This window comes from Camelina sativa, chromosome 19 (genome assembly GCF_030686135.1).
Source record: "Camelina sativa cultivar CO46 ecotype springtype chromosome 19, ASM3068613v1".
NCBI lineage: Eukaryota > Viridiplantae > Streptophyta > Magnoliopsida > Brassicales > Brassicaceae > Camelina > Camelina sativa.
This window is the reverse complement of record NC_141898.1, coordinates 6,307,240-6,327,739: the sequence shown is the minus strand read 5'-3', so window position 1 is coordinate 6,327,739 and position 20,500 is coordinate 6,307,240. Positions and strand designations below refer to the sequence as shown.

General features: G+C 37.8%; 2 protein-coding genes and 4 pseudogenes across 4 annotated transcripts; 3 read left to right on the top strand and 3 right to left on the bottom strand.

Annotated features, from left to right (window-relative positions):
• Positions 1-53: 53 nt before the first annotated feature.
• Positions 54-1,188, top strand: LOC104765180 (uncharacterized). 2 transcript variants are annotated; one of them, XM_087501474.1, is made up of 2 exons: positions 54-161; positions 776-1,188. In XM_087501474.1, the coding sequence occupies exon 2, from the start codon at positions 789-791 to the stop codon at positions 987-989; it is 201 nt and encodes a 66-aa protein (XP_087357600.1). In that variant the 5' UTR covers positions 54-161; positions 776-788; the 3' UTR covers positions 990-1,188. The 2 variants fall into 2 exon arrangements, with proteins under 2 accessions (XP_087357600.1, XP_019096624.1); XM_019241079.2 differs by lacking the exon at positions 54-161 and adding an exon at positions 179-317.
• A 795-nt stretch (positions 1,189-1,983) lies between these two features.
• LOC104767496 (scarecrow-like protein 29 pseudogene) lies at positions 1,984-2,917 on the top strand (annotated as a pseudogene).
• A 2,332-nt stretch (positions 2,918-5,249) lies between these two features.
• Positions 5,250-6,468, bottom strand: LOC104704773 (F-box/kelch-repeat protein At3g13680 pseudogene; annotated as a pseudogene).
• An 83-nt stretch (positions 6,469-6,551) lies between these two features.
• Positions 6,552-9,621, bottom strand: LOC104778842 (putative GTP diphosphokinase RSH2, chloroplastic). Its single transcript, XM_087501468.1, has 6 exons — positions 8,635-9,621; positions 8,338-8,523; positions 7,785-8,245; positions 7,537-7,695; positions 7,096-7,447; positions 6,552-7,009 (listed from the first exon to the last, which is right to left on the bottom strand). Exons 1-6 carry the CDS (start codon positions 9,343-9,345, stop codon positions 6,713-6,715), a joined length of 2,166 nt encoding a protein of 721 aa, XP_087357594.1. The 5' UTR covers positions 9,346-9,621; the 3' UTR covers positions 6,552-6,712.
• Positions 9,527-18,747, bottom strand: LOC104765179 (F-box protein At1g11810-like; annotated as a pseudogene). The gene is made up of 3 exons (XR_763841.3): positions 18,214-18,747; positions 10,351-11,517; positions 9,527-10,262 (listed from the first exon to the last, which is right to left on the bottom strand). The product of XR_763841.3 is annotated as an F-box protein At1g11810-like (transcript).
• Positions 9,924-10,675, top strand: LOC147920247 (scarecrow-like protein 29 pseudogene; annotated as a pseudogene).
• Positions 18,748-20,500: the final 1,753 nt, after the last annotated feature.

The window sequence follows — 20,500 nt, the reverse complement described above, 5'->3', positions numbered from 1 at the left end:
CGTAAGTTAATATATATTTATTTAAAAACGACGCCGTAACGAGAAAGTGTTAATAACACGAGGTTGTGAAACGACGCCGTTAGTGATCTCTCTCTCTCTCTATTGTGAGAGGAAGAGAGAAGTTGTCGCCGATACCAATACAAAGGAGAAGGCCATTGACGGTGAGTTTTTCCTTTCTCTTTTTTCCGACAAAACCTGAATCGAAAGTTTCAATCTTTATTTTAGAACGAAATCGGTTTATTTGAATCGCCAAGAAAAAATACTCTTTTTTTTATCGTCTCTTATATATAAAAAAAAAAAAAAAGGCTTTTGCTCAGGTAACAATCGTTCGTTCTTCTTGGATCTTGGATTGTATTCTGCTTTTATGTTCTAGATCTATAGGTCGAGTTAAGTAACGAATTAATGGATTACTTTTGATCTTCGATTGGTTTGGATAGTCAAACTGCAAATCTCTCTGGTGTTGCAATTGGGTAGGGGGTAATCTGAAATCTTCAACACAACTTTGAGAGTTATTTGGTTTTGTAAAGTTATGTTTTTTTCTGGTGTCTTTCTTAAAAAACCGTATGAAACTATCCAAGCTCTCAATGACATGTATTGGGAAGTAAATACGATGTTACTTCTTTCTCTAGTGCAGAGCTTTCTTGATTCGTATGATTTAGCTTATAGTGATAATTGGTTGTCGGGTTGCAAAATTTTATTTGGGAGCAGCAGAGGAAGTTTCTTTCCTATGTCTTGTAACATCTTTATGACCAATGTTTGATATGAAAATATGCAGGACTAAACAAAAGATGTCGGTGAAACCCACAGTCGCTTTGAGAGGTATCCTAGTTGGTGGAGTGGCCATATTTGCCAAAGTTGCGGCTGCAATGAAAGCAGCTGGAGGTGTAAAGCTTGGTGCAGCTGCTACAGCTATGACCGTGGCTGCTACCGCTGCTGTGAGTGGAGGATCTAAGCAAGATGCTTCCAAGGCACCACCACCTTCTAAATAAGTATTATTGTCCATGTAATTCTTCCTTACCAAATCAATAAAGCAGAGAATAACTCCATAAAAGACCATTCTAGTTTTTCCAAGGGTTCTTATGGAGTTACAATGTAATGTTGTTGTTACTTGAATGTCTTATAACTGTAGTTTTCTTCTGTAATAATAACTTTTTTATTCATATAATTAAAAGGAGATCGATTGCGATATTGAGTTTGTATATCCACAAACAGGAGTAGTTTTTTCAAAGAGAGTTATAAAAACATTTGGGTGTGAAAAAAACTTTCAAGTCTTTAACCAACAATCAGATGAAAGATAATTTACCTATTCATTTCAATAATCTAGTATGTATTATGTCTTCGGAAACATACACAAACAAACCAGTAGTGGTTTGATAGAAAAAAAAAGATCTGAGTTTGACCAACGGATAGAAGATAACACAAGATTTTATGCGTGCATCATACTATGTCCCCACAATCTAGGCCTTGTTTTTCTATAATACTTAATGACAACATCATAGTACAGAATTGCTACTTTAATCCCTCAAATTTGATATAGTACTACCCAAATATAACATTATATAATCTCTGATATGCAACATATTCAGTATAGTACAACCTACAACTACAACAATGGTCCCAAATCGCAATAAGTGAAGAGACTAATTGACTTGTGGAATGCCAATCAAATTGTAATATTCAAATGATATTTTCACAAGTCTTACAACCATTTTCTAAAGGTAGTTACCAGTTAATATAGTCCTCGACACACTCCTCTATATAAAGATCACACGCCATTTCAGTATATATTCAAATCTCATCTAGAAATTCTCCATCCATATGTTTTCTCTTCCTGTTACTATTGTTTATCTTTTTCCTTAACCTATCACCTAGTCACAAACTATACCTTTTTCATCATCTATTCAATGTCGTTAGAAGAAACAGAGCCACCGAACCAGACTCTAGATCATGTCCTAAGCTGGCTCGAGGATTCTGTGTCCTTAATTATCCCCATTACCAGGATTCGATGATTCTTATTTGCTCCACGAGTTTGATGGATCTCAAACGTGGGAATGGGATCAGACTCAAGACCCGCAACATGGTTTCATTCAAAGCTATAGTCAAGATCTTAGTGCATATGTGGGTTATGAAGCAACAGACCTGGAAGTTGTAACAGAAGCTCCATTCATTAATTTGGATCCTCTGCCTGAACTTCAGCAACCAAACGATCAATCCAGGAAAAGGAGCAGTGACAAGCTTATCGAGGCCCAACACGTCAAAAGATCAACAAGGAGCAAGAAAAAATCAAACAAGTCTAGTGAGAAGAGCTGCAAAGATGGTAACAAGGAAGAGAGATGGGCAGAGCAATTACTTAACCCTTGTGCCTTGGCAATTACGTCAAGGAACTCATCAAGGGTTCAACACTACCTGTGTGTTCTCTCTGAACTTGCTTCTTCTTCTGGCGATGCAAATCGTCGGCTTGCAGATATTGGTCTTCGCGCTCTGCAACATCATCTTTCATCATCCTCAGTGTCATCATCTTTTTGGCCTGACGTTACGTTTGCTTCAGCAGAAGTGAAGATGTTTCAGAAGACTTTGCTTAAGTTCTATGAGGTAAGCCCTTGGTTTGCTTTGCCTAATAACATGGCAAACTCAGCAATCCTGCAAATTCTAGCACAAGATCCCATAGCTAAAAAGGATCTGCATATTCTTGATATTGGTGTCTCTCACGGTATGCAATGGCCCACTTTGTTGGAGGCTCTGAGCTGCAGATCAGAAGGACCTCCTCGATCCATGTTCGAATAAGTGTTGTATCTGATCTTACCGCAGACATACCTTTCTCTGTTGGTCGACCCGCTTCCAGTTATGATTCTCAACTCTTTGGCTTTGCTCGGTCTCTCAAGATCAACCTCCAGATTAGTGTACTCGATTCGGTCAAGTATACTTATTTGGTTTACTACAGACGGATCAACCAAGTCTCCTCCTTCGTTGTCATTGCAAATACTTCCCTAGAATGAATTTCAAGGAACAAAACCTATTATCCATCATCATGAACTAATTGATTTTTGTATGTAACTTTTCTTCGTATGTAACTTTGTATGTAACTTTGTTCGGTGTATTGGTGTCGACGGTTTTGGTGATCCGGACCAAAACATTTTACAAGAGTGATATCTACAAAAAGTTTAGAGAAACAGCCTTGGCCGCCGAGACGGAGATGGCAGCGCCGGCTCCAGTGGTGGAGAAAGACAAGGATGATGTGAAAGGCAAAGTATTAGGCAAAGGAGGGTAGGATAAGGTATGGTATTTAGTAGATGATTGTCAAAAAATAGATATAAACACATAGTCCATCACTTGTTCCTTTTTGGTTTTAGCTAGCTTTTTTTCTTTCTTGAACCAATATTTGATTTGAAGGTCTTTATTGTTACGTGTGCTAGGAGTTTGGATAGTAGTGAAGAACTAAAATTTGGAGATAGGCAAGAGTCATGCATGAGTCAACTTATGAGTCGGACATGTGATTTGTGAGCCACAACGCAGGGGTTCCTTTGAATACATCAATAAAAAGATAAAGAACCAAATTATTGCAAGTGGGAGGACTTAGGACATTTGTGTTGGTATGATATGGACTTTAATGTCCATATACACTTCCGTAATGTAAATCTGGAACGGGTGCGCCACCATGATATGTGGAAAGTTGAACGGCTAACGGGTTTAAGGTCTAAAAAAAATCTCGTGAAGTTCGGCTTATTGTTAGATATGCATAAATATGAGTGGGAGGCAAAAAGGAGAAAGATGAAGTTCCTTAATATCGGCTCACTTTGTCTAGCATCATCACAAATGCACTCTCTCTGGCTCCACAAACTTAGTTTTTATTCCTTTCGCTCATCAAATAAATCCTTCTTTCCGTTACGCTAGCTGAATATATCCGGTATAAACATTATCTCGTTACCAAGATATAAATTTATTTTGGTAATCTTTTTAATTAATAAGAACACAAATGGCAAACCCATCATTTTGTTTTATTTATTTTAGACCCGCGACACCCATTTTGAGGCAGTCGAAAGAAAGCAAAGTAAAGAGTTAAGTTATTATCTTTTGTCTACTTGTGACTTGTGAGCTTCGATCTCTATTTTCTTTTTATTTTCTTTCATTGACGTGTGAAATGAGAATATGAGCCTGGACTCTGGAGTTATATATGTTTTTCGGACTTGTGAGTGATCTTGATAGAATAGAGTTGATGATTTTATACGAGCAAGTTCTATATGGATCATGAATTCTCACGTATGTAAGCAAAGAAATACTTTTTTTCTTTCTTTTTAGCATTTTGGCTGATTGATTTTCCAAACTATTATCTATTTGTTACTGTTTATTAAATTATTAGGGTGCTTCCAAGGAGAAGCGTCAATTCACTTAAAAAGATGAATCTTCATCTAAGAAAATGTCATCAGGTAAGTTCTTTATGATTTGTCCCGCAATGTCTACAAAAAAAAAAATTATGAGAAAAGAAAAAACATTTGTGGATTATAATGGTATAGTAGTTAGGAAGATTAAGATATAATATGTGATTACATACACAGACTCTCAAACATAAAAGATTTAAATATGAATTAAGAATAAAGATTATCTCATGGATATACCTTGTGATTAAGCCATGAGCCATGTCTAGGTTTGTGGTAATTTTAGAGAGTTGTGTGTTTGATGAGTTAGACAAAAAATGGTTGAACTCTATTTATAGAGAAGTACGAATGTTAGGGCTGCTTAGAAAACGTTAAACAGTTTTGGAATATATTGATTAACATTAATTTCTGACTGCGAATATTTTGTATATTAATAAAATTAAATAGATATAATTGCAAAAAATTAGTGATTCCGTATATTTATAGTTTTGATTTTAGGAATGTTCAATAACGTATGGAATATATTCAAATATCGTAACTAACAAAAACGAAAGTATATTTCTGTATTTGTTTGGGTTTTAATCGTTTTAAAAATAGATTGAATGTGATATGTGCTTGGGCTTCTAACAATTGTTTTGGGTTTTAAATACACACTAACTTATTTAATTTTGATGCAGATTAGCATATAAGGAGATGATGAGGATCGGATTACTTATTCGGATGGGTTTTGTAGACGCGCGGATCTTGCTTTATTAATTGGTTTTCCTGGACAAAATTACCCCCGACGATTTCAATAATGTCTCTCCTCCTTTATGCCAAATTGAGTGGTATTCTTGGAAATTTTGTGCAATTTTCAATTTTGTCCTTCTCTTTTAATAGTATTTAATAAGATGGTTATAAATATTATTATCCAAGTAGACAAATTGCATTAATGAGCACAAATGGGAACTACTCAAAATCTATCTTGACTAAACTTGAAACATAAGAGGAGCACACAAGTGGGATCACAGTATATCCTTGATTCGGAACATCTCCAATATTCACATATTTGAAGTATCCATCTTGTCAAATAATATGCGCTGTCTGGTGGCTACAGGTCCCAGTCAAAACATGTCCGTCAAGATCGAAAACCACAACGACTCTCTCTTCCTCATTAATGAGAAAGCTCCCAGCACAAGGGTCAACTGGAAAACTAGTGAGCAGATGCATATCCACTTCCAAGAACTTGCTCCACAACACTTCACCGTGACCAATCTTGTTCGTAACCCAAATCTCCAGTACCTCACATGTCTCCCAGCGTTGATGTAACACAGCAAGCTGCTCATCTCTGACACAAGATAGAGCCAGAGTGTCTTCATCAGAAGCGACAAACGGCAGAGACAGACGTGGTCCAAACCTCTCTGATGTAAAATCAAAACAGAGCAAAAAGTCATGAGTCTCTGTTACACCTCCTTCCAATATTACCTTCTCTTCAGCATAAAAGTAAGCATTCCCTTTCAGAGACTGGCCTCGTTGATGAGATCGTATGACCCCGTTGGGAGTGACATCATCAAGAACCCTCCACGAATGAGAGCTAAAATCATAGATTTCGTACCCAAAAACACGCTCGCTGGATCGATAAAAAATCAAAAACCCTCAAGATTTTGTGGTTACGGTTGTTGTCATACCCAAGAGCAAACCTGTCAAAGTTGTTACTAGGTTGGATCAACCTGGTTTGCCCTAAATATGGATTCCATACCAAGAGGCTCGAGTTGCGTCCTTTGGGGACGCATAACAGTAAAACATCACAATGAAAGGCTTTAGATACCTCGATCTGGTCAAGTACACTTACTTGCTTTATAGATGGCTCAACCAAGTAATCACCGTCGTCGTTTCGGATTCCTTGGAGATCAAACCTCAGAGAGCAAACCCTAGAATCCATCATCATAAACCCTAGAAACTGATTCGTTGCTGCTGCTTTACCAAAGATCCGATTTTTGGAGAGAGCGTTCCATTTTGGACATGTAGATCGCACTGATCTGAGAGATGTCATAAGAACCTTAGTGAGTATCTCCGCTACCAAATCCTCAGTAAGATCCAACATCGACGTCGTCATTGAACGGCGTAGTAGGGGATCTGTAGAGAAGCTGTTCTGGTGAAAGAGATTATAAGATTTCGTTAATAGGCTGACAGATTAAGTGGGCCTAAAGTTGTGATGGGCTTTTATACTTATTAGCTTTCTTTTACAGCTTAAATTGAACCAACGGGACTATTGTTATGTACAAGAAATTAATCGTTACTATATATATATATATACAAATACATACGGACTTAGTTAAAACAATTTGAAGACTCATTCATCAGCTTCCCCATCCGACCATGGTTCCAGGGCGGGAAAACGCGAGTCCACGATCATACATCCGTTGAATCTCTTCTCTGTATTCAGTCAGAGACTCATCAGGAATTGGTGGAGTCAGCTCAACCACATCACCCATCTTCAGCTTCCACTTGAGGTCACTTACAGGTCTTTGGTTTAGCCTTGGTCTTAGTTCTTCCTTTGCTGGTATCCCGTACATGGACCACCTCGAGCTCCCAGGCCCCGCCCGGCTAAGTAGATCCGAGACTGTAGAACTCGCTGGAAATTCTTGCACAGACATCTGCAGTTTCTGATTTGTTCAGTATAACAATCAAAGTGTAAAACTCTTTTTGTACTAGACAAGGTTACTAAAAGTTTATAACAAACCTTGTCATTTTCGATTACGATGACATAGACTGGTCCGTCCTGGCTACTGTTAGGCTTGTAAGAAGCCGGGCAATCCTCGGAGTGAGATGGAAACTTGCAAGGGGGTTTGATGGTATCAGAAGAACTGATGGAAGATCTGTCTTTGCTCATTGCTTCGCAATGCCAGGTTACGACCCACCTAGCCCATTCAACCATCTGAAGCACAAACGAAGAGTATTTGCAGTCACCTTCCTTGTACCTCCAGTGAGCTGCAAACCCGAATTCTGCTTGCAAATGCATCTCTTGTGTACGTATTTGGACTTCAAGTGGGACTGTTCCATTGTCCATCACTACCGTATGCAAAGATTGATACCTAATAAAATCCAATTTACCAAAGTGGGATTGATTACATTTTAACAAGCCACAACCAACCACAACTTAAACGACAAGATATGAACTTACCCGTTGAACTTGGGATCAGTTATGTAATCCTTCAGCTTTCCAGGAACTTCAGACCATACACTATGTACTAGTCCTAAGGCCTTGTAACAATCTCCTTCGTTGTCAACAATCAAACGTAGCCCATGAATGTCATGGATTTGATCCACTGTTAGCTTTTTCCTGGGACAATCGAAAGGGCAACATCAACGTTAGTCTTCTAGTAACACTCACACTGTTTGTTCTGTAAAAAGAGAGGAAAGAGAACTTACTTTAACATCTTGCTGTAGATACTATACAAGCTCTTGTGACGGCCACACAGAACATGATAAGAAATGCCTTCTTTCTTAAGAGCTTGCTCCAATTTTTCTATCGCAGAAGTAATCATGGCTTCATCGAATGAATCCTCGAGCATGGTCGACATCTCATTATGCTGGTCTGGGTGAAGATGCTTGAAACACAGATTCTCAAGCTGAACTTTCCATGTAGAGATTCCCAAACGATTAGCCAAAGGTGCGAATATTTCCAGCGTCTCTTTAGCAAACCTCTGCTGCTTCACTGGGGACAAAGCGTAAAGCGTCTTCATGTTGTGTAATCGATCAGCCAGTTTTATAAGAACAGCTCTTGCATCTGCCATTGCAAGAAACATTGTGTGCAATCGATCTGCTTCAACGGTTTTACACGCTGTATTGTTCTCTCTAGCCAGTTTGCTCAATTGGCTGAGCTTTGAAACCTATACAAAACACAAGACATTGAACTCAATGAGCTAACACACACGGATTTCAAAACCAAGAATCTCAATCAATAAATGTCCATGTTCCTTACCCCTTCGACCAGATCAGCAACTCCTGCTCCAAAGTTTCTAAGAATATAATCATAGCTCATGAACGAATCATCCATAGTATCATGGAGAAGGCCAGCAACAACAACAGTAGAGTTAGCTCCGATATTAGCCAACAACATAGCAGTCTCAACGCAATGTTGAAGGTAAGGATCACCACTAGCTCTCATCTGATTACACACACACACACCAAACAAAAAGTTTCAGTCACCAAAAAAAAAGCATACAAAAACTGAAACTTTCATAAAAATGAGACTGTGTGTGTTTTTTTCTTTTTCTACCTGTCCTCTATGAGCTTTCTCTGCTTCATAAAACGCTTTGATGACAGATTCATCTTTGAAGATCTCGTGTCTCAATTGAGCACGTCTTAGCAAATCCCTAGCATATGGCTTTCTCGTGTCAACCCCAAAACCATCCTCCATGGGAAACGTAAGCTCATCAACGAGAACAGAATCCGAAGATCCCAATTCGTAATCAACACACGATCCAAGAGCTTTCTTCACGAATCCGTTAAACAATCGACTACTAGCTCCAACACGAAACGAGCCATCGAGATTCCGATCACGAGACGTTCTCATCGGAGGGCTACAACTAGACGAGACAGGACCATGAAAAACAGAGATAGGGCTCTGGTGGTGATCTCGTCTAAGACAAGAAGAATTCACAAATTTCGCAGGGGAATAACAAAAGGAGCTGCTCAAGCTCAGATCTTTCAAATCATCACGTAGTGAAGAGAACTCATCAACTCCGGTCGAGTAAGAGCAAGAGGAAGCTGAAGACTTGACTGATGCGCTGGAGAAAAGAGAAGAGAGGCCTCCAACGACGATTGGCTTCTGAGGAGAGGAGGAGGAGGAGGCTATGGAAGAAGGAGATGATGATGAAGACGAACTCCTGGAAGTCAGATCGAGATCACATGATGAGATCTGATGTGGCGTGGAACAAACGCTGCTTGGTGGGCTAGCGTATAGTGCTATTGTCGTCGCCACCACCATTGGAGCTCGTTGCTTCTGCTTTACAATCCTAAGTTTCAGTTTTTTTTTTTTTTTCTAAGAAATCAAAAGAATAAACGAATAATACCCAAGAATTAGCTCCTCAAATTTTCCCGGGGAAAAAAAAAAAAAAAAGTCACCTCTTTTATATTGAAACAAACAAACAGATTCACTCAATACCCACGAGTTCTAACACGAAACCCAGATGTATACGACGGACCTCTAGGAAGAAAAAATTAATTTAGATTTGGGGGAAGAAGAGAAGAAAGGTATGTACAATTTTATACGAGTTATTGAATATGAAAAGTTGAAGAAGGGGGCTAATGGAGGAGACAAAGAGGGGAAGGGAGGGTGTGCGAGGAAGGAGAAGAAGAAGAAGAAGAAGACTTGGACGCTTTGCTTTAAGGAAGAAATTATAATAATAATAATATATCTGTATCTGTATTTGATTTTTTTTTTTTTTTTTTTTTTTGCGTTAATTAGAATTTAGAAGAAACCAGAGAGTGAGTGTCTCTCTCTCTCCCTCTTGCTCTGTTCTTATTCGTCTGTTTTAAGTTCGGCCGACCAAAGCTAAACCGATAATGAACATTAGTTACTATTTACGCAAATACCCTTTTACGTTTAATCCGGTCATTAGTTTCTAGTATTCAGTTAACCAAGTGGGATTATTATTAGTACAGTGACTACACTCTAATCTCGCTATCCATTATCAGATGTTTAAAGATTTAAAATACCACTTTGTTAGTGGTTTATCCCGTCAGCTTACAGTTATGATTCTCAACTCCTTGGCTTTGCTCGGTCTCTTAAGATCAACCTCCAGATTAGTGTAATTGACAAGTTCCAACTCACTGATACTTCACCTCACGAGACCTTGATCATCTGTGCTCAGTTTAGGCTGCATCACCTGAAGTATAGCCTCCCTGAAGAGAGAAGCGAAGCTCTGAGGGCACTGAGAAGATTAAGGCCAAAAGGAGTAATTCTTTGTGAGAACAATGGAGAAGACAATACCAGTGGGGACTTTGCAGCAGCGTTCTCCAGGAAACTTGAGTATCTGTGGAAGTTTCTGGATTCAACAAGCTCAGGATTCAAAGAAGAGAATAGCGAAGAGAGGAAGCTAATTGAAGAGATGGATGAAGGAAAAGATAAATGGTATGAGAGGATGAGAGAAGCTGGTTTTGCCGCAGAAGCATTTGGTGAAGATGCAATTGATGGAGCCAAATCTTTACTGAGAAAATATGACAAAAATTGGGAAATAAGAATGGAAGATGGAGACACCTTTGCTGGGTTAACATGGAAAGGAGAGGCAGTTTCCTTTTGTTCATTGTGGAAGTAGCTAGTTAGCTAGCTTCTTTATGTTTGTTTTGGTTTATCTATCTGAATAATCACAACCTTTCACCAGCTTATTGAATACTCACAAGAACAAGTATGTAATGATGCAGAAATTAGAAAGAAGATAGATTGCAAAAGGCTGTTGCAAAAGAAATATTCTTTACAAATCGTGTTCAAAAAGAGATGAAAGTACATATGACTGATAACAAAAGGAGATATAGATGCTACATGAAACTCATATTGCAAATGAGACTATCTAATTATCTCTTTGTTTCCTTTTGCTCGGCTTGTTGTGTTTCAGTGAGACTAAGCTTGGAACATAAGAAGTGAAGTATCGAGGCAGAGCAACTCCAACATTCACAGAGTCTTTAAAGTATCCATCCTTTCCAATGATACAAGCTTTTGAGTAGTTGAGCCTTCGATCAAAAACTACAGCGACTTGCTTCCCCTCGTCAATGAAGAAGCACCCAGCTCTAAAGCCATCCGTAAGCATCACCAAATCCATTCCCACAAACTTACTCCACAACACTACATTGGGCTGGATCTTAGTAGAAATCCAAATATCAATCGACTTGTAGCTCCGATATAACACAGCGAGCTTCTCATCTCTAACGCAAGTCAAAGCCACATTGTCTTCACCATCACCTTCAGAGTTAAACGGCAGTTTCAAAGGCTCACCAAATCTCTTTGTTGTAAAATCAAAACAGAGTAAATAATCTCTACTCTCTTCCGACTCCATCGGTTCCACACCTTCTCCTACTTCAACTCTCTCTGTAATACGCTTCGTAGCAAAAAAGTAAGCGTTTCCCTTCAAAGACAAGCTTCGTTTTTGACCTAGCGCTGTGTCTCCTCCGTCTGGAGTACCCTCTGTAAGAATATTTTATATTCTATGTGGTCTATGTGTCTTTCGGTTTAATAATAAAGTTCAAGTTTATATTTAACATTGTAGATTCTAATATTAAAGACAACACCGTGATGAATCAGTTTCGATTAATGTATTAGAATTTGAGTGTATTGATAACCTTCTTCCCTTATCTTAATTATATTATATAAGTAATATATATACATCTATATGTTAAGTCTATTAAAAGGTGCTATTATGAACCAGTACAATATGAATCATCACAACTCTTTGAAAGATGACTCTATATAAATATATATATGTGTGGCTGTTGAATTTTTTACTGCAACAATTTTGTTCTCACAACGTGAGAAACACTACCAAACCAAACACACACCGGAGAGAGAGATTAGTGGTCTTCTTCATCAGAGATTACGTGAAAGTAATAAAGAGTAAGGAAAGAGAAAATCAATTACTGAAGACTTGGATTCATCATCAAGCATAGAGAAAGCAATGGATCAAATTAGTGTTTCTTCTTCTCTAAGAAAATGTTCATGGTTGAATTAGATCAAATCTAGATGATCTTTTGGGATATGTAGATTTCATAAACATAGAAATCTAAATTTATATTTGGTATGAGAGCAAACTAGATTTGTTTAATTCAGCATTAGCAAAACATACTTAATTCGTTTGATCGAGTGTTTACGTATTTGTTTATTCTGGGTCATTCGTGACGATTAGAATTAATAACGATACATTCATGAACCGGTGCTTATCATTACAATTGACGGTTAATGCATATTTAATGTGTGAAAAAAAAATATATCACAATTGATAATAATAAAATATGCATTGTCGAAGATGGAATTATAGGAATGATGAGTAGTGGTGTTTTCATGCACGTAAATATGTTCAGTGATTGACATAAATGGTTTTGTTAGATTCTGTTTAAATAGTGAATGGTTGAAAAGTTACCTATCATTAGATAACTGGTTTTATGCATACACGTACTCCATTCCATGTATAAGTTCATGGCACTTTTGAATGTATTTAAATTCACGTTCACTGAGATGCGTATGAGCGTATCCATGATTCTGGGTTTTGTGTAGTGGAAAATTACTACATATGAATTCGTGTAGTGAAAAATTGCTTCCGCTGCAATTTTATAAGTTTAGGGTAATTGTGTTATGTAATATTAACACAGTAGAAAAATAATTTATACCAATTAAATAATTAAATATTTTAATGTTTATTTGTATATAACTTGTTAGTTATCAAAGTGGCCTTGTTATATTGCATATAGAAAGTAAAATTTTAAAGATTTATTAATTGATCATGATTAAAAAGATGCTAAAAAATGACATAAAAGTTTTGATTGATCAATTATTTTATTATATATATTTTTGAAGATCATCCAAAGGTGGATCATTGAATATAGTTAATAATATGAAAAGAATTAATCATTTTCAATATAGTCAATAATATGTATATTCAAAGGTAATATGTTTATTTGATTAATATGTGATTTGATTAATTATAAAATTATAATTTTAGCATCATTAAAAGTGTTTGTGTTTAAATATTGCCCAAAGGTTATTTAAATTCATGCATTAAATTTAAAGTTAGGCCTTAAGAGTTTGTGTAAAAGTGTCAAAACACTAATAGATAAGCATGTTTACATGTTTGCAGCTTCTTCAAACTTGTATGCATCTGCTAACTTTGTCGTAAAGTTCAATGGGCTGAATTACGGTGAATGGTCTGACCATATCCGTTTTGCATTGGGTATTATGGCTTTGGACTCTGCAATACTAACGGATGAGGAACCTGTAGCCATTACAGGAGATAGCTCTGAAACTGAAAAATCTCGTTATGAGATTTGGGAGCGATCTAACAGGCTGAGTCTGAACCTCATGAGAATGACAATGGCAGAAAGTGTTAAGCCATCTATGCCTAAGACAGAGAAAGCAAGGGAATTCATAGAGAAAATTAAGGAGTGTTCACAATCTGATTTGGCTGACAAGTCGATTGTAGGAAGTCTTATGAATGAGCTTACTACGAAAAATTTGACTGGTCTCAGCCAATTCATGATCATGTGACCACATGTCTAACTTGGCAGCAAGGTTGTCAACCTTGGGAATGGAAGTTCATGAGAATTTCTTGGTCCAATTCATTATGAACTCTCTACCTTTTGAGTTTAGCCAGTTCCAAGTGAATTACAACACCATTAAAGATAAATGGGACTTTAAGGAGTTAAAGGCTATGTTGGTTCAAGAGGAAGGGAGAATTAAGAAAATGAAGGATCATGTTGTCAATCTTGTGGGGTATGGAAATGCTAGCAGCAACAATAAAGGAAAACCAAGTAGGAAGGACAAGATGAAGGATAAAACTTTCATGAAAGGCCCTGAAAGTCAAATTCAGAAGGAAAGGAAGTGTTTCTTTTGCAATAAAATAGGACACTTCAAGAAAGACTGTCCGAAAAGAAAGACATGGTTCGAAAAGAAAGGTACGCAACATATTTATGTTTGCTCTGAATTGAACCTTGTTGAAGTGCCTAAAAATACTTGGTGGTTAGATACTGGTGCTACTACTCATGTGTCTCATATTAAACAGGGATTCAGTTCGATTCAACCCATAAGAGGACCTGAACAATTCTTGTTCATGGGAAACAGAATGAAGGCACGAATTGAAGGCATTGGGACTTATAAGTTGATCTTGGACACTGGATATCACGTAGATCTTGAAGGGTGTCTCTATGTACCTGAGTGTGCTAGAAATCTTGTTTCTGTTAGTAGGTTGGATAATTTAGGTTTTGTTTTTAAGATTGGACATGGTGTTTTCTCATTGTACCGAAATGATTACCTTAATGGAAGTGGTACTTTGTTTGATTCACTTTATCGTTTCAATCTTGATATAAAGTTTTCTGAATCTTTGTTTAATATTGAAAGTCAAGGCATTAAGCGTAGTGCATCTAATGAAAGTTCAGCTTTCTTGTGGCATCAAAGACTAGGTCACATTTCCAAGGAAAGAATTATGAGGTTGGTAAAGAATGAAATTCTTCCTCACTTGGATTTTAGTGATCAAGATGTGTTTGTAGACTGCATGAAAGGAAAGCAGACTAAACACATTACAAAGAAACCAGCCACAAGAAGTACTTAAGTTAATTCACACTGATATATGTGGTCCGTTTGATGCTCCATCTTGGAGCGGTGAGAAATACTTCATCACCTTTATTGATGATTACTCACGTTATGGTTATACTTATCTGTTGCATGAAAAATCTCAGTCCGTGAATATCCTAGAGATATTCATTAATGAGGTGGAAAGGCAATTAGATAGAAAAGTGAAAGTAGTGAGGTCTGATAGAGGTGGTGAATTTTATGGAAAATTCACAGAAAATGGACAATGTCATGGTCCATTTGCAAAGCTACTTGAGAGTAGAGGCATTTGTGCACAGTATACAATGCTTGGTACTCCTCAACAGAATGGTGTTGCTGAGAGGCGGAATCGTACTTTAATGGAAATGGTTAGGAGCATGGAGCATGATAAGTAATAGTTCTTTACCCCTTTCGTTGTGGACATATGCATTAAAGACTGTAACGTATGTCTTACACCGGGTTCCTAGTAAGGCAGTTCCTAAGACTCCTTTTGAACTATGGACAGGAAGGAAACCTAGCTTAAGACATTTACGTGTTTGGGGATGTCCAGCAGAAGTAAAGCCATATAATCCACATGAAAAGAAACTTGATTCGAGGACTGTCAATGGCTTCTTTATTGGCTATCCAGAAAAATCAAAAGGGTATGTATTTTACTGTCCTAAGCATAGTACGAGAATAGTTGAAACGGGAAATGCTAGGTTCATTGAAAATGGTCAAACTAGTGGGAGAGGTGAACCAAGAAAGGTGGACATTCAAGAAGTTCAGGTTGAAGTTTCTTCACCTGTTGTCACACGTAAGGTTGTTGTTCCTATTGTTTCAGTACAGTCAAATGAGGCAATAGAACAACATGATGATGTACCAATCCCAATAGATGAAGAGACAATTAATGAACCTGTCGCTATTCATGAAGAAAATGGTGTACCACAAGAACCATTAAGGCGAGCTGGAAGGAACCGTAGATCTGCCATTTCAAATGACTATGTGGTTTATGCTGTTGAAAGTGAATGTGACTGAAGCATTGACGAAGACCCAAACACATTCCGAAAAGCCATGGAAAGTGACAATTCTGAAAAATGGTCTATTGCCGCGAAAGAAGAAATAAAATCTATGGGTGATAATAATGTTTGGGACTTTGTAGAGTTGCCAAACGGTTTCAAAACCGTTGGTTCTAAATGGGTCTTTAAGACTAAACGCGACTCGAAAGGTAACATTGAAAGATACAAGGCTCGCCTTGTTGCCAAAGGTTTCACCCAAAAAGATGGCATTGACTATAAAGAGACCTTCTCTCCAGTTTCAAAGAAGGATTCTCTTAGAATTGTTTTGGCTTTGGTGGCTCATTATGATCTGGAGCTTCACCAAATGGATGTGAAAACCGCCTTTTTGAATGGAGAGCTTGAGGAAGAAGTATATATGGATCAGCCTGAAGGGTTTGTGGCCACAGGAAATGAACATCTGGTGCGTAAGATGAAAAAGTCATATATGGGCTTAAACAAGCTTCCAGACAATGGTATTTGAAGTTTAATGATACCATTACGTCATATGGGTTTGTAGAGGTTATCGTTGACCGATGCATCTATATAAAGATCAGTGGGAGCAAATTTGTAGTTTTAGTCTTAAATGTTGATGATATTTTGCTTGCTGCGAATGATATGGGTATGCTACATGATATAAAGAAATATTTATCTAAGAATTTTGAAATGAAGGATATGGGTGAGGCATCTTATGTGATCGGAATATAAATAATTCGAGATAGATCACAAGGATTGCTAAGTTTGTCTTAGAAAGGATATATCAATTAGGTCTTAGAGAGATATAGAATGAGTGAATGCTCTGCTGGTAAAATTCCAATTCAGAAAGGGGTCAAGTTCAATAAAATGCAATGTCCAAGAAATGAATTAGAACGTAAGAAATGGAAAGAATTCCTTATGCATCAGTGGTTGGGAGTTTGAACTATGTTCAGACATGTACTCGACCAGATATCAGTTTTGCTGTTGGTATGTTGGGTCGATATCAAAGTAATCCCGAAATGGACCACTGGAAGGCTGCAAAGAAGGTTCTCAGGTACTTGCAAGGCACCAAAGAGTTCATGCTTACATACAGGAGATCTGATGACCTCGAGGTCATTGGATATTCAGATTCAGACTATGCTGGATGCGTTGATAGTAGGAAATCGATGTTTGGATATTTGTTCTTGTTAGCTGGAGGAGCAATATCTTGGAAAAGTGGAAAGCAGTCTGTCATTGCTTCTTCCACTATGGAAGCCGAATTTGTGGCATGCTTTGAGGCCACAGTTCATTCATTGTGGCTGCGGAACTTTATCTCAGGGCTTCGGATTGTCGACAACATAGAGAAGCCGCTGAGAATTTACTGTGATAATTCCGCAGCTGTCTTCTTTTCAAAGAATGACAAGTACTCGAAAGGTGCTAAACACATGGAGATAAAGTACTTGTCTGTCAAAGAAGAAGTGCGGAAACGTAGAGTGTCTTTTGAGCATATAAAGACGGATATGATGGTTGCAGATCCGCTAACTAAGGGATTACCACCCATTGTGTTCATTGGCCATGTAGAGCGTATGGGTGTTATAGATAAGACCTTGCTGTTTTTATTATAGGATGCTTATTATGTATGAGACACTATGAATTCACTTAAAGTTATGTTTTTGGTTTTATTAGACATGTTATCATTAAAGTATGTGTACACATTTATGGTTATAGATAACATAAGTATTTTGAGAATTAAGGTTTTTCTCAATATAAAAAAATAATATAAAATTGGAATTGATTTGTGATACATGGAAGGGAGCATGTCGTTCAATGATGTGTGACCGCCATGATTCAGTCAGTTTGATTTTATTTAAGTCATTAAAGGTTAAGAGAACTTGATATTAAAGTGCGCATTAAAGTTAATAAACCATTAAGTTGACACAAAGGCCAAGTGGGAGAATGTAAGAATATATTATATTCTATGTGGCATATGTGTCTTTCGGTTTAATAATAAAATTCACATTTATATTTAACATTGTAGATTCTAATATTAAAGACGACACCGTGATGAATCGGTTTCGATTAATGTATTAGAATTTGGGTGTATTGATAACCTTCTTCCCTTCTCTTAATTATATTACATAAGTAATATATATACATGTATATGTTAAGTCTATTAAATGGTGCTATTATGAACCAGTACAATATGAACCAGCACAACTCTTTGAAAAGTGACTCTATATACATGTATATATATGTGTGGCTGTTAAATTTTTTACTGCAACGGTTGTGTTCTCATAACGTGAGAAACACTACCAAACCAAACACACACCAGAGAGAGATTAGTGATCTTTTTCATCAAAGATCACGTGAAAGTAATAAGGAGTAAGGGAAGAGAAAATCAATTACTGAAGACTTGGATTCATCATCAAGCATAGAGAAAGCAATGGATCAAGGTTAGTGTTTTTTCTTCTCTAAGAAAATGTTCATGGTTGAATTAGATCATATCTAGATGATCTTTGGGATATGTAGATTTCATAAACATAAAAATCTAAATTTATACCCTCAAGAACCTTCCATCGAGCACTCCTGAAACTGTAACACTCGTAACCATCACTAACAGATTTGCTTCTCAAAATCTTGTGGTTACCATCATCATCGTAACCGAAAGCATAAACGCCTGATCTATCGAATCTAGGTTAAACATGTGTCTAGGTTTGATCAACCTCGTTTCACCCAAATAGAGGTTACACACCATGAGCCTACTGTTTTTAAGGTTATCTTTGAAGACGCAAAGCAACGTAACAAGCCGTCATAGTGAAGGACTTGAGCTATCTCGATTTCATCAAATTTTGTTTACTTGGTTTACTGATTTTGATGTATCGATAAAATCGTCGTTGTTGATGATTCCATGGAAATCGAGTTTCGTCGAACAGATCGTGTAATTGACTAAGGTGAACCCTAGAATATGAGTTTTCGATAACGCTTCCCATTTTTTACAAGTTGATCGGAATGATCTGAGTGATGTAATCGGAACCCTAGAGATGATCTCGTCTACCAAAACCTCCGAGAGATTTGACATCGTCCTCGTCGTCATTTCTCTCAAATTTAGAAAAAGAAACTAACACCAAATTTCGAATTAAAAAATTTGTAATCAAAAAGGTAATTATCCCCAATTTATTGGAACAACTTAGTGGGCCGTAAAAATGGCCCAAACTGGCTTACTACTGATCTAATTAAATGGCGAGAAAGCCCGTATGCTTCGCCAAGGGGTTTTTTTTTTGTAGTCTCTGGAACAGATGGAAAACAATCTTTCAACTTCTAGGCTAAAAACATGCAAAATCGGATGACTTCTATATTATTAGATTGATGCAAGAAGAAACAAATAAATAAATGCATGATTAATAATAATAATATCTTTCTTTTCTTTTGCCCAACAACACTTGGTTGATTTGTGCTGGCACTAAACTTGGAACATATATAGGAAGAGAACACAATTGGATCACAATATCCATTTCTGTCAGCTTCCCAAAGATGACCGTCTCCGATTCTCACAGGATTGGAGTATCCATCTTGTCCAATGATGTAAGCTGTTTCATATTGACATGTTTCGTTCCATCTATACCTAGAAGATTCGGAAACCACAGCAACTTTATTCTCCTCATCAATGAAGAAGCTTCTCCCAACACGAAATTCAGGGAGAGATGTCCTTTCCACTCTTAAGAACTTGATCCATGATACTTCACAGGGCTTAATCTTAGTCGTTATCCAAATCTCTATGAACGAACATGTCTCGTATTGTTGATATAACACAGACAGCTGCTCTTCTCTTACACAAGACAGAATCACATCTTGTGTGTTTGTACTGGGGATTGCACAACACTAAGTAAATAAAGATTTTCGGGGAAAGAGTGAAGCTGGTTCTTTTATTAACGATAAAAACGTGAGGTCGTCACTAACACGAGTCAAGATTGAGCTCGTTAGTTCACAGGAGAACTAACAAGCTAATAATGACGAGCTCGGAAGCTGAAAGGAATTATACAAAAGACAATAACGGTTTTACACGCAAAGTATTGCTCTCTGGGTATTCTCTGGGGTCCGGATCTTTTTTCCAATAGATGTCTCGAGCTATTTATAAGCGAATGTAGAGTTAGGGCACTCTAGGGTTTTCTGTGTGAAATCCCGAGATTGTCCTCCGAGGTTGGCCGATTTCCTTCTATCTCTGGTGAGTCTTTGTTGGGCCGAGTTGGCATATGGGGCAAAGCCCATATCCAACAATAGTCCCCCCCTTAGTCCGGCGAGCGAGGTATTTCTGCGATCGGCGGGCGTACTTTGAGTCTTAACATATGCCTGCTCGGCGTTAGGCGTTCCAGACTGCTTCAAGAAGATCTAACTTTGTGCGGTGATGGTTAAAGCGATAGTTTTTGTTGAGTTCGGAGCTCGTTCTGATGTTGTATGCGTTGAGTGTGTTGTTCTGGAGCGCGAAGCTTGTATGAATGTTATGTGTCTTGAGCACGTCTTTGCGGAGCGTGGCGCCTAGCTCGTGGAGCGTTGAGCGTGGATCTCATCTAGATGTCATGCGCCTTGAGCACGTTTTTACAGAATATAGTGCTTGATAATGGATCTGCAATGGTTGAGGACGGAGTTGCCGCACATAGTTCGTAACCATGGATCAAAGAAATTGAGCCAGACCGGCATGCGGAGATTAAGGTCGGCGAGCTTGAGATTGAGGTCGGCGAATGAGTTTCAGGTCTCTGAGTTTGAGGTCGGCGAGCGAGAGAGTGAGATTGAGGTCGCCACCGAGAGTGAGATTGAGTTCGGCGCCGAGAGTGAGATTGAGGTTGGCGAGA